At 47.8% G+C, this 13546-nt stretch overlaps 1 protein-coding gene across 2 annotated transcripts in view; it reads left to right on the top strand.

Annotated features, from left to right (window-relative positions):
• Positions 1 to 13546, top strand: part of tmeff2a (transmembrane protein with EGF-like and two follistatin-like domains 2a) — a 44869-nt gene that overhangs the window by 18521 nt on the left and 12802 nt on the right. For both annotated transcript variants that reach the window (XM_047046666.1, XM_047046667.1), the window contains exon 4: positions 2059 to 2085. In XM_047046666.1, coding sequence (XP_046902622.1) covers positions 2059 to 2085 — 27 coding nt within the window. The remainder of the gene's footprint in view (positions 1 to 2058; positions 2086 to 13546) is intronic.

Here is a 13546-nt window from a genome sequence, read left to right as displayed (position 1 = left end):
GGGGGTTGGTGCGATGATGAAAAAAGAAAGGTTGTGGACGTTAACATATCTCAGGTTTTTGAAGACCCCAGTTCCTCTTTTACTGAGTCACTCAAACATTTTGAAAGAAATGGACAATTATTTATAATGAAGTAAAATCTCTGGCTTCTAGGCACCTACGTGGCTCACTGTGGTATATTTACTTGGATTAAGGTGTGGTCCTCCTCAGCGTCTATTGGTTGAGGGTTGTTAACCAGGTGTCGCTGTCTGTCGCTGGGTTCTGCTCCGTTGACTGTTCTGTTCTATGGCACGCCTCTCCTCATTCTGTTTCCTGTCCATGTTGACCAGATAGAGGCAGTGTTGGTGTTGACCTCAGTAACATGGCTGACAGCAGGTTCCCATCCCGGCGTGGTGTGGGGTGGGACAGCCAGGACAGACGGTCTACTCTGTCTGTCTCCGGCAGCAGGCAGCCAGGACAGACGGTCTGCTCTGTCTGTCTCCGGCAGCAGGCAGCCAGGACAGACGGTCTGCTCTGTCTGTCTCCAGCAGCAGGCAGCCAGGACAGACAGTCTGCTCTGTCTGTCTCCAGCAGCAGGCAGCCAGGACAGACGGTCTGCTCTGTCTGTCTCCAGCAGCAGGCAGCCAGGACAGACGGTCTGCTCTGTCTGTCTCCAGCAGCAGGCAGCCAGGACAGACGGTCTGCTCTGTCTGTCTCCAGCAGCAGGCAGCCAGGACAGACAGTCTGCTCTGTCTGTCTCCAGCAGCAGGCAGCTAGGACAGACGGCCTGCTCTGTCTGTCTCCGGCAGCAGGCAGCCAGGACAGACGGTCTGCTCTGTCTGTCTCCGGCAGCAGGCAGCCAGGACAGACGGTCTGCTCTGTCTGTCTCCGGCAGCAGGCAGCCAGGACAGACGGTCTGCTCTGTCTGTCTCCGGCAGCAGGCAGCCAGGACAGACGGTCTGCTCTGTCTGTCTCCGGCAGCAGGCAGCCAGGCCGCAGGGGGATGGACGCACAGCCCCTCCACTCTCAGACACAACATGTTCCTGGGGTGGAGCGGCTTGTTTTTTCTGAATCTTTAATGAGGTTAGTGTGTCTGCTGTCTCATCTGTGTCCACATGGAGGTCAGGGTACAGGTTTTGAAGGGCTTGGCTTTAGCAGCTTGTTGGGTCGTTGATGTTTTTAATAGTGCTAGTAGAATGGATGATGGGCCATTCAAGGCAATGTACTGGTAGCATTTCTGTTTCCTGGAATACACCTGCCTACAACATCCTACAACAGGAGGGTGAGGGGAGAGGAGGGGAGGGTGAGTGGAGGGCGAGGGGAGAGGAGGGTGATGGGAGAGGAGGACGAGGGGAGATATTCAGCTCAGGTTACTCTCAGCCTGGCTCCTATAATTGCTCCATCGGTATGTCTTTCACAGTCGTATGGTTAAACAGCGCTGTGAGCTTGATATCTGAGGGAAGCTTGACCAGGATCAATTTGTGCTGGCTGTACAGATGGAATTACTGATCAAACATATTGAACAGTTGGAGACAGAAGACACATGTCCTCACACCGGAGAGGTCTGGGTGAGGGGAGGTCTGGGTGAGGGGAGGTCTGGGTGAGGGAGGTCTGGGTGAGGGGGGGTCTGGGTGAGGGGAGGTCTGGGTGAGGGGAGGTCTGGGTGAGGGGAGGTCTGGGTGAGGGGGGTCTGGGTGAGGGGAGGTCTGGGTGAGGGGGGGTCTGGGTGAGGGGAGGTCTGGGTGAGGGAGGTCTGGGTGAGGGGAGGTCTGGGTGAGGGGGGGTCTGGGTGAGGGGAGGTCTGGGTGAGGGAGGTCTGGGTGAGGGGAGGTCTGGGTGAGGGGGGGTCTGGGTGAGGGGAGGTCTGGGTGAGGGAGGTCTTGGTGAGGGAGGAGGGACAGGCTTATCTGGACATGTATTCCAGCACAAACGTTTCCACAACAAGCTTAATACTAATTTTAGTTTACTGTCGTTCGTCAACCCACACACACACACACAACCATTTTGATACATACACACACACAGACACACTCTTGAATGCACACAAGATGGTTAACGTGTGTGTGTTCTCTCACCCACAGATGCTGGCTCCGGATCAGGAGACGACGGTAAGAAAGTTCTGGTGTCTCCTTCTCTCTGCTCTTTCTCTCCTTCTCTCTGCTCTCTCTCTCCTTCTCTCTGCTCTCTCTCTCCTTCTCTCTGCTCTCTCTCTCTCTCTCCTTCTCTCTGCTCTCTCTCTCTCCTTCTCTCTGCTTATGGTTCTTTTCCGTCTCTCTCCTGTCTGTTCCTGTACAGCCTGTTACACTTCTGGCTTCTTGAGGAGACGGTACCAGCAGGGGGCAGTGTGTTTTGCGTCACACACCTGTTCCCCGTGCACACACCATCCTACACACGTGTATTGAGGCAGTGAGACTGTGAACGTGTGCTTGCTGGTAGCTCATACACGCCTGGCCTGCTGCCAACCTCAGTTTTCTGTCCAATCCTGACATTCTCGTCATACACACACACACGTCTTTCCCTCCTGCGTCTTTCCCTCATGCTGCTGTGCGGGGGGGGGGGGGGGGGTATGGTGTGTGTTGTGTACAGGGTGTGGTGTGTGTGGTGTACAGGGTGTGGTGTGTGTGTGTGTGGTGTGTAGGAAGGTGTGTGTGTGTGGTGTGTGTGTTGTGTACAGGGTGTGGGTGGTGTGGGTGCAGTGACCCGGTCTGGGTCACTCACACTTCCTGTCTTGAATGCGTGTTCCCCATGCAGTTTCTTCATTAACTCATGTGAAGATTCTATAGCGTCCCAGAGACAGAGAGTAAACAGATCCAACAGGCCCGCCGCGACACTCGCACTCACAGACGGAAATGAAGAGGCCTGGAGGTCAGTCGGGGACCCAGAGGAGATGAGGCTGACAGATTAGGGGACGAGGGGAAGCAGGACGCACGGAACGATCACGGAGGCTGGGGCGATAGAGAAGGATGGGGGGGCGACAGGGAGAAGGAGGAGGGATCGCAGTGGAGAGATGGATGGATAGCAGGAATGAAGGGGAGAGCACAGGAAGGGGGAGATTGAGTTTTATGAGTGTCAGAGAAGGTTAAAGATGAGAAGTATAAAAGGCTGGGTTAGGGTAGCATAGAGCCACTTGCAGAGGAACAGTCCTCAATAAAAATCAAATGTCTTTTAATGGCTTACGATAAATCCAGCAGAGCCTGTTTATTGAGGTCTGGTCGGTTCAGATGCACAGAGATAAGATTTGGTGATGTGTGGTGTGTCTGTCTGTGCGGATGGAAGAGAGTGTGTGTGTGTGTGTGTTAACTTATTTTGCTCAAGCCAGCTGTGGATAGAGATGCCTTGTGGCCATGTTGTTTCCATGGATCCAGGTACAGCCACAGACAGATGGGGTCACTTGGTCGCAGTGTTCCATGAAGTCTCCCAGTAGAGACCTTCAGGCTGTCCCAAGACAGACACACTTTAACATCCTGAACAACACCAGTCTACACCTGAGAGGCTGTATGTGTGTGTGTGTGTGTCTGTATGCATGTGTGCTAATTAAGGGATAAACACACTATACTTAAGTTAATTAAAATACCATAGCTCAAGTGAGGTAATTTATCAAATAATCATTGTGAAGCTATGTCGATATGGATTTTGGCCTTCAGTTCATTAATTTAAATTAGGTGTAAGACTCCAGAGCCAGCAAATTATGAATCAAGTTCAAACGATCCATAGAAACATGCCACAGGAAGTGGGAGGGGGGTGGGATATTCTTTCTGTACTTTTATACTGTAAGTTGTGTTATAGAAAACAGACGTCCTTTCGAAGGAAGAGTAAAAATAGTCAGAATCAAAATATCTTTCAGCAGCTCAAGGCAGCTCAATGGTTTATTCAGCAGGCAAGATGGGTTCACAACACGTACAAGGAAAAAGACAAAGACCTGAGCCCCAATCTCCCAGTCTTAAAGCCCAAATGTGGATTATTCCCCTGCCCTGGGAACTTCTCTGATGGTATCACACCCACATCCTGCGTGCTTGGTGTTTTGGCTGGAAATATTGAACTTCTACAACAGCTGGAAAATCCCATTTCTACTGACTCCCCCTCACATGTCCCAGGCCTTGGTCCTTGAAGCAACACAACTCCACTTCAACTCTTCTCGACCCAAACTATCCTATCCTTCATCCCTAGGTCTGGCAACCCTAATTACCTACTATTTCCCAATACTTGGTGAATTAACACGAACCCAGCTGTTACCACTTACTTTCTACTGTTCTGGTCTGAACCAGTCAGCAGAGTGGATTGCGTAGTGTTCTAACTGCGTAGTAGTCAGCCATTTTAAGCCCATCACTCTGACCTGGTGTAACCCTGCCTAAGTTACTTGCCTAGCTGTCCCATAATCATTCATTTCCCACGAAATTCAACTATATAATATCAAACCTCGGCTTTGGTCAGGCCTCAGTTTGATATTTCCCGGCATGAACGAATGGTCGAGGTTAGTAAGTTGTTTATGATATGGCATTTTTTTAGCTCTTTTCATTTTGTAAATGAAAATAAATGGTAGGCTAATTGTAGTGATATAGTATTCAGTGATATAGTGTACAGTGATATAGTATTCAGTGATATAGTGTACAGTGATATAGTATTCAGTGATATAGTGTACAGTGATATAGTATACAGTGATATAGTGTACAGTGATATAGTATTCAGTGATATAGTGTACAGTGATATAGTATACAGTGATATAGTATTCAGTGATATAGTATACAGTGATATGTGTATGTGTGGCTCTGGCACCAGTTCTGGGTCGACCAGGGTTGAGCTCCCTTAGGATCTGGACCTCTTTAAGGAGCGCCAGGCCTGACCTGTGGTTCCCACGGTGATGAGACTGACCTGTGGTTCCCATGGTGATGAGACCCGCTGTCCCCTCTCTGATGGGGTCACACTGCCGGCACCATCACCATGGTAACAGAGTTAGAGGTTTAGGAAAGCGAACAAATCTAATCATGCCACCACTGCAGCAGAGATAAGGCTTGACGCTAGTATGTGTGTGTGTGTGTGTGTGTGTGTGTGTGTGTGTGTGTGTGTGTGTGTGTGTGTGTGTGTGTGTGAGTTAGTGTGAGAGAGGTAGAGATAGAGAAAGATGGCAATTTTCCCAGAATGACCAAATAGGATGTATAGAAATCCCTTCACTGCAAAGTAACAGAACAGCTTCCCTCCTAAACCAGCCTCAAATGGTTCTTATTCTACTGGCTGCACTGAGAATGGCCTGCTCACATACCTGGAACTATCCTCTCACAGTGAGAGACAGATAATGACAGATAATGTAATTCTCCATGAATTACATCAGTACTTGTGTAACTGACTTGATTAGGAGGAACGCCTGGGTGTTTCCACATAGTAGATGAGACCAGGCTGTTTCCACCGTGAGCCATACTCATGATGTACGCACATTATATCTTACTGTCACCTCAAATGACTGTGGATCCTCTTGGATTCCAAAGATAGATATTTGGTAACAGTGTTCCTCTGCTGCCTTCCTTCCCCTCAGAAGACCCTGTCCCTCAGGGGGAAGGGTCTGTAGAGGGACACTAGCATGGTTCTCAGATCCTACTGTCTGTCTCCCCTCTCCTCTGCTGCTCTCGGCTGTCTCCCCCTCTGCTGTCTGTCTCCCCCTCTCCTCTGCTGTCTGTCTCCCCCTCTCCTCTGCTGTCTGTCTCCCCCTCTCCTCTGCTGTCTGTCTCCCCTCTCCTCTGCTGTCTGTCTCCCCCTCTCCTCTGCTGTCTGTCTCCCCCTCTCCTCTGCTGTCTGTCTCCCCCTCTCCTCTGCTGTCTGTCTCCCCTCTCCTCTGCTGTCTGTCTCCCCCTCTCCTCTGCTGTCTGTCTCCCCCTCTCCTCTGCTGTCTGTCTCCCCTCTCCTCTGCTGCTCTCTGCTGTCTCCCCCTCTCCTCTGCTGCTCTCTGCTGTCTCCCCCTCTCCTCTGCTGTCTCCCCCTCTGCTGTCTGTCTCCCCCTCTCCTCTGCTGCTCTGAAGGGGTAGCTGGGTTTCACTGTCCTCACCTTGTTTCTGCCCCCTCCTCCCCCTCCCTGCATCATGCGATGGAGCAGGTTCTCTGCCACAGAGCCCTGGTGGAGATGGAGGGATAGAGGAGGAGTTGAAGCCAGCACCGGAATGGTAGAAGGGATTAGTGTGTGTGTGTGTGTGTGTGTGTGTGTGTGTGTGTGTGTGTGTGTGTGTGTGTGTGTGTGTGTGTGTGTGTGTGTGTGTGTGAAGCTGTGTGTTACCTGTGTGAGGAGGAAGACAGATGGAATGATGGAATAGAGGCTTTCAGCATTATGACTTCAAACACTTCCTACCTTATGTGCCTTATGTACCTCCTGCCTGGCCCCCCAGTGGTGGAACAAGCTCCCCACCTTCATCAGGGACACTGACTGTCTCCCCAGTGGTGGAACCAGCTCCCCACCTCCATCAGGGACACTGCCTGACCCCCCAGTGGTGGAACCAGCTCCCCACCTCCATCAAGGACACTGACTGGCCCCCCAGTGGTGGAACCAGCTCCCCACCTCCATCAGGGACACTGCCTGGCCCCCCAGTGGTGGAACCAGCTCCCCACCTCCATCAAGGACACTGACTGTCTCCCCAGTGGTGGAACCAGCTCCCCACCTCCATCAGGGACACTGACTGGCCCCCCACCTTCAAGAAAAGGCTCAAGACGCACTTGTTCCGGGAGTACAACGGCACTTAGGAATGCTTGGCTGGACCTGATGTTAGTTTCCTCCAGGATCACAATGACTCTTATTGAGTGACTTGTTGCTCTTGTAGGTTAGTTATAACGAAGTTAAGTCTTGTACTCGCTGTGAAATATTTTACTGCTGATTGTTCTTCTACAGGTACAGTCCTGCACTTTTTGTGGTTCATGTTGTTTTAATTTGTAACTTGTATAACTGCATGCTCTTATGGGTCTTCCCTTTTGGCACTTATTTAGTTTTTTCACAATGTATGCTTTATGTTTTGGCTGCTTACAATGTTTGGGACTACCTCGTTGTTATGATCATTGACCTATGCTCTTTTGTCAAGCTCTCTCTTGGAAGTCGCCTTGGATAAAAGCGTCTGCTAAATGCATAAATGTAATGTAAATGTAAATGTGATGTTGTCATAATGATCAAGTTAGGCGGCCCACTGTAATACATTCATAGACTTGGACACAGTTCATATGACAATGCTATTCATTATCAAACAATTCATTCATTACATTATGCTTTCAGACCTTTGGTTTCAGTGCCAGATGGATGTTTCTGTCATGACAAACTGTAACTAGGTTCTGTCATGACCAACTGTAACTAGGTTCTGTCATGACAAACTGTAACTAGGTTCTGTCATGACAAACTGTAACTAGGTTCTGTAATGACAAACTGTAACTAGGTTCTGTCATGACAAACTGTAACTAGGCTGAGCTTCTCTCAGCCAGGTTGACCCAGAGGAATGTTGTTTAAATCCTTCCATGTACTGCAGATTACAATCGACTGGTGACCTTTTCTTCATGAGACCCTTTTGTAGCTTCTGTTGACTCCTCAGCTCTATCAGGAATCCAACATGCGTCTATGTGGTCCATTTGGATGACACCATCTCCATTATCTGTAATGGATTTTGCAAAAAGAGCCAGATCATTTTAGTGTTCATTTCCCACGGAATTTTCAAGCTGTAAGGGTCCTTAAGTAACCATGGTGACTGTTCACTGAGCTGGTTCACTAGAGGCAGTGTGTGTTTCTGCATCCTCATGAACCCTCAGCACATGCAGAACCCTCCAGCTATCAGGACGTCTGCTGCTCCTTGTTCAGTCACAACATCAGGACTTCAACGTCTTTTTTTGGTGTATCTAGCTGTTGCCATGGTGCCCCAGTACCTCACTAGGGCATCTGGGCTCTGGGTGACCCTAACCCAGGACACCATTACAGTACCAGACTTGTTGTGGGCTTATACAACTAGGCTATGTTAGCATGGAATTGTTTGTAGCTTTATTCCTTTGTAATGACGATATGTGACATTACAATATAATATAATGACATTACAATAATAATAATAACTTGTCATTTCTATGTTCCTTTTGAAAATATGCTCAGACTATCACATGCTATGTTTTAAAATGTTTTGCCTTCCCATGGCAAATACTGTTACAAACGGAAGGCCAAATGACAGTGCAGTTTATCACCAGAGTATGAAAGCGTGACACCAGGGCCTGTTTAGTTTATCACCAGAGTATAAAAGCGTGACTCTGTTTAGTGAAGCAGGCACCTGAGGATCAAATGGTGTTTACTGTACAGACGACCCACAACCACAGCTAGCAACAAAACCCACCGGAGGTCAGCGAACAGAAGCGTTTTCTATGTAATCTCGCTCCATGACTCATCGTTTCCCCAATCCAGTTTTCACCGGCCCGCTTCCTGCCTTTCATCGATAGCCTCATAAATTGGCTTGTGTGAGTTCTCTGGAGAGCCCCTCGTTAGGGGCTGCGTACGCACATATCTGAAGGCTGTTTATTTCTGGGTTTAGTGGAAATCTCCAGGCGAGCGTTCCCCGAGGGCTGGGGGCCTGGGTCCCACCGCGGAGGGAAGCCTGTGTTGTTAGGTGTTTGTTTACTTTTGAAAATTAAGCGGTTAAGGGATGAAGAGCAAGGGAGGGTAAAATGTGTTTATTTTTTAAATGAGCTTTGCTGGAGTGATGGGTAAGTGTGCTCGTATGCAAACCTGTTTATTTGCATGACAAAGAGAAAGCTGAGGAGAAGATCTAGCTGCTCTTGTGTACGTGTTGGTCTGGGGATCAAGTGCAGCTTCCTGAGCTTCACAGAGCATCAGGATGTTGGCTGTGGTTCAGGAGGTGCTGTTACTCCAGCAGTCATAGCAGGAACTTGGAAATGTTTCCCCAAGTTCATTTTTTTGCATTTCTTTTTTTAAGTAATACATTTATATTTCTTTCAACCTTTTATTTTAAACGACGCAAAAGTGTCAATTTTTTGGAAAACTTTTTTAGTTTTTTTTCCAGGTCAGATTTACCTGCTCCTGAGAGAAAAAGGAAACATTTGAAACAGATGGAGATAGAACAGGTTGCATTTTATTTTTGGGCTCTATCAATAACGGTATGATATAAAAACAAAAACCCTAAAACAATTTGCACAGCCAATGATAGATTTCAGGACATTTTCTCCAGCTTTATTTTTAAATGTGTGTGTGGCCTACTAATGGAAGATATCCAACTGCAGCAGCCTGCAGTCAGGCAGCCAGAGCACAGAGAGCAGCGTCTAATCCTCTCAAAGCACAAACACCAAGTTTGAAGCCTTAATTCCTCCTCTAATTCTCCTCCTTTGAATCTACTGATGGAGCCTGACCCAGTAAGGGGACATGCGAGTCAGCTGGTTCCCCTCCTGCTCAGGAGCAGGGTACCTGTCGCTGGGAACATCACACCAGGGCATTCTGGATTGGAAGTAAAGATTAATTAGATTTGTTGAACTTAATTGACATGATTAAATGACGTTGGATTTTGGAGTAGCAAGATAACAAAAATATGTTATTCAAACCTAAGAGAAATACGGATGTAAAGGCTTAAAATCAAAGGTGTTTTACATTGATTTACGTTCCGGACTACGTTGCTTTATTGTATTATTTGTCTAATGTAGTTCATGATTTTTGTCAGTTTATTATGAACTTTTAGTAATAGACAGGGCAGTGGTCGCACTTCCAACATTAACACAAGACTATGCACAAAGTTCTGCTTGTGTTTTTAGTATATTTGTTGTAGTTTGACTATTTACAGAAAGAAAATATTTGAATCAAACCATCTAATTTAAATCAAAGTCAGATAAATGTATCACCATGTGCACAGTGTAACCCAAGGTCATTCTGGACAAAAGCCTTTTTGTGACATGACCAGCATCAGCTAAGTGAAGCCATGAGCAATGCTGTCAGGATCCTCTGGGCTGCACCTGATGAAGGTGTTTGTTTACTGATGAAGGTGGCTTCTCCATAGAAGACACACTGCTTGATATGTGTCCACAGTGGCTCTGGACCCGCATCTCAGCCTGTTAATATCTCATCTAAAACTTGATACAATTTGAAAGCCAGAAAAGGTTTTGAAATATGTTTCACATAAATGTGTTGGACTGAGATAAATGTATGATCCAGGGCTTTAGGTATTGTAATTGATATTGTTGAATACATACAGAGTATGTATTTGTAATATACAATCGTGTACCATAGAGAAGAATAGGATTGACATGCTGACAGACTAGCCTCAGTAACACTGCTTAGTAAACCTTCTGTGATGTCCCTGGATGATTCTTATGGTTTCCCTGCAGACTATCACCTCCCTGTGGGATATTTGTACATTGTTCTATTTCATTGTTTCTGCCCATGAAACAGCTTAATAGTGTCATTATTTATCTCACGGTCCATTGTAATTCTTGAGCGTCGTGTCCTTTGTCGTTTTGTCATCCTTGTCATTGCTTCTCCGTTTGCCCTTGGCTCGCGTTAGAGAACTTGGATGCCGGCTTTTTTTTGTTAGACTTTGTGACAAATGACTTCACAGAAAAAGCGATACACTGTAGAGAGAAAAAAACAAAACATGGATGGAAAAATTGAATCTTGGCTTGAGTCAGAAGCATCATCTTTCATCTTCTCAATATCAGTGTCCATTATGTTTCTGCTGGCTCCTGTTCCTGGATAGGGCTAGTGTCATGTTCGATGCCCAGGTTACTGGGCCGTTGATAATGTCATTGTGATTGATTGTTTTAATCGTTTAATTGTCAGTGTAGTCGTCTCATAATGTGTCTTCCTGCTGTGAAGACAGAAAGCTGTTGACTGGAGGTGTAGTTCTTCTCCCTGTGTGCCTGTGAGGACCCTCACTATCGCTTCCCCTATCATGTGACCATATCACATGTCATATTACAGGAAATATAACCTCACACCGTTTTCAATCAAACCTGTCAGTGGCAAGGCAAACAGCCTGGCCAAAGGCCTACATATTTTACCAACTTACGTTCCTCCTTGCCACCATAAGCAGGAGGTTTGGATACCGACCCCACTAGAATACAAACATAAAGTGTGTGAATTCAGGAGCGCTGTGTGTGGTGTATAACCTAACTGTGTGTGGTGTATATCCTAACTGTGTGTGGTGTATAACCTAGCGGTGTGTGTGGTGTATAACCTAACTGTGTGTGGTGTATAACCTAACTGTGTGTGTGGTGTATAACCTAGCGGTGTGTGTGGTGTATAACCTAACTGTGTGTGTGGTGTATAACCTAACTGTGTGTGGTGTATAACCTAACTGTGTGTGGTGTATAACCTAACTGTGTGTGTGGTGTATAACCTAACTGTGTGTGGTGTATAACCTAACTGTGTGTGGTGTATAACCTAACTGTGTGTGGTGTATAACCTAGCTCTGTGTGGTGTATAACCTAGCTCTGTGTGGTGTATAACCTAACTGTGTGTGGTGTATAACCTAACTGTGTGTGGTGTATAACCTAGCTCTGTGTGTGGTGTATAACCTAACTGTGTGTGGTGTATAACCTAGCTCTGTGTGTGGTGTATAACCTAGCGGTGTGTGTGGTGTATAACCTAGCTCTGTGTGTGGTGTATAACCTAACTGTGTGTGGTGTATAACCTAGCTCTGTTTGTGGTGTATAACCTAGCGGTGTGTGTGGTGTATAACCTAGCTCTGTGTGTGGTGTATAACCTAACTGTGTGTGGTGTATAACCTAGCGGTGTGTGTGGTGTATAACCTAGCTCTGTGTGTGGTGTATAACCTAGTTGTATTTGCATCTCCTATCTCCTGGGGGCTTCTCTCCAATGCTTTGTCTCACTAACCACACATCAGCTTCCCAATACACCCGAACCCAATACCTTTCTCTGCCTGTGTGTGTGCAGTCCCCCATCTCTTCTGCGCGCAAGCGTGTGTGTGTGTGCGTATCCAAGGTCGCTCTCGTCCTGCTGTTTTCTAGAGCGGTGTGGGCTTCATTCATCATCCTGTGATGCTGCTCCTAGAACGCTCTGAATCTCTCTCCCTCTCTTTTACTCTCTCTCTCTCTCCTTCCCTCTCTCATTTTCTCTGATTCTTTCTTTCACAAGGACTAGTTCTCTCTGTTTTGATCTGTCTCCATCCATCCTACCTCCCCTCATGACCTCTGTTCCAGGGTGTCTGGGGAGAGGGCGGCTTGGTGAATGAGCTGTTCTGTTCCAGGGTGTGTGAAGAGCAGAAAGCAGTCTAATCGTTCCAGTGCCTCCGCTTGTCTCCGGGTTCCAGGAGTAGCAGTCAGGCGAGGGAAGCGTTGTGTTGCTGCGACCTGAGACAGTCTCTGTAGGGGGATCAGACCTGAGACAGTCTCTGTAGGGGATCAGACCCGAGACAGTCTCTGTAGGGGATCAGACCTGAGACAGTCTCTGTAGGGGATCAGACCTGAGGCAGTCTCTGTGCAGGGATCAGACCTGAGACAGTCTCTGTAGGGGATCAGACCTGAGACAGTCTCTGTGCAAGGATCAGACCTGAGACAGTCTCTGTAGGGGATCATATCTGAGACAGTCTCTATAGGGGATCTGACCTGAGACAGCCTCTGTAGGGGATCAGATCTGAGACAGTCTCTGTGGGGGATCAGACCTGAGACAGTCTCTGTGTGGGGATCAGACCTGAGACAGTCTCTGTGCAGGGATCAGACCTGAGACAGTCTCTCTAGGGGATCAGACTTGAGACAGTCTCTGTGTGGGGATCAGACCTGAGACAGTCTCTCTAGGGGATCAGACCTAAGACAGACTCTGTGTGGGGATCAGACCCGAGACAGTCTCTGTAGGGGATCATATCTGAGACAGTCTCTGTAGGGGATCAGACCTGAGACAGTCTCTGTAGGGGATCGGACCTGAGAGTCTCTGTAGGGGATCAGACCTGAGAGTCTATGTAGGGGATCAGACCTGAGACAGTCTCTGTGCAAGGATCAGACCTGAGACAGTCTCTATAGGGGATCAGATCTGAGACAGTCTCTGTGCAGGGATCAGACCTGAGACAGTCTCTATAGGGGATCAGATCTGAGACAGTCTCTGTAGGGGATCAGATCAGAGACAGTCTCTGTAGGGGATCAGACCTGAGACAGTCCCTGTAGGGGATCAGACCTGAGACGGTCTCTGTAGGGGATCAGACCTGAGACAGTCTCTGTGCAGGGATCAGACCTGAGACAGTCTCTGTAGGGGATCAGATCTAAGCACTGCAAGCCCTGTGCTGCTCTGTAATTGGCCTGCTTTGCCCAGTTGACAACTGGGTATGTCAGTTCTATGTGCTCTGTATATGAGCTAGGAGGCAGGAGCTATATCATGCTTGAATGCCCTGCGAGTACGTGTGTTGGGTCTGTACGTGTGTGTGTGTGTGTCTGCTCCTAGAGTGTGTGTGTGTGTGTGTGTCTGCTCCTAGAGTGTGTGTGAAGGCAAGAGCCCGCCCACCTGAGAGAGGGTGTGAAGCGGACCATTTGACAGAGTACAGAGGCTGGGGAGCAGTTGAGGTTCTCTCAACTGTGTGTGGTGTATAACCTAACTGTGTGTGTGGTGTATAACCTAACTGTGTG

This window comes from Hypomesus transpacificus, chromosome 23, assembly GCF_021917145.1.
Source record: "Hypomesus transpacificus isolate Combined female chromosome 23, fHypTra1, whole genome shotgun sequence".
NCBI lineage: Eukaryota > Metazoa > Chordata > Actinopteri > Osmeriformes > Osmeridae > Hypomesus > Hypomesus transpacificus.
Note: the sequence above shows the minus strand (reverse complement) of the source record. Positions and strands in the feature narration are given on the sequence as shown.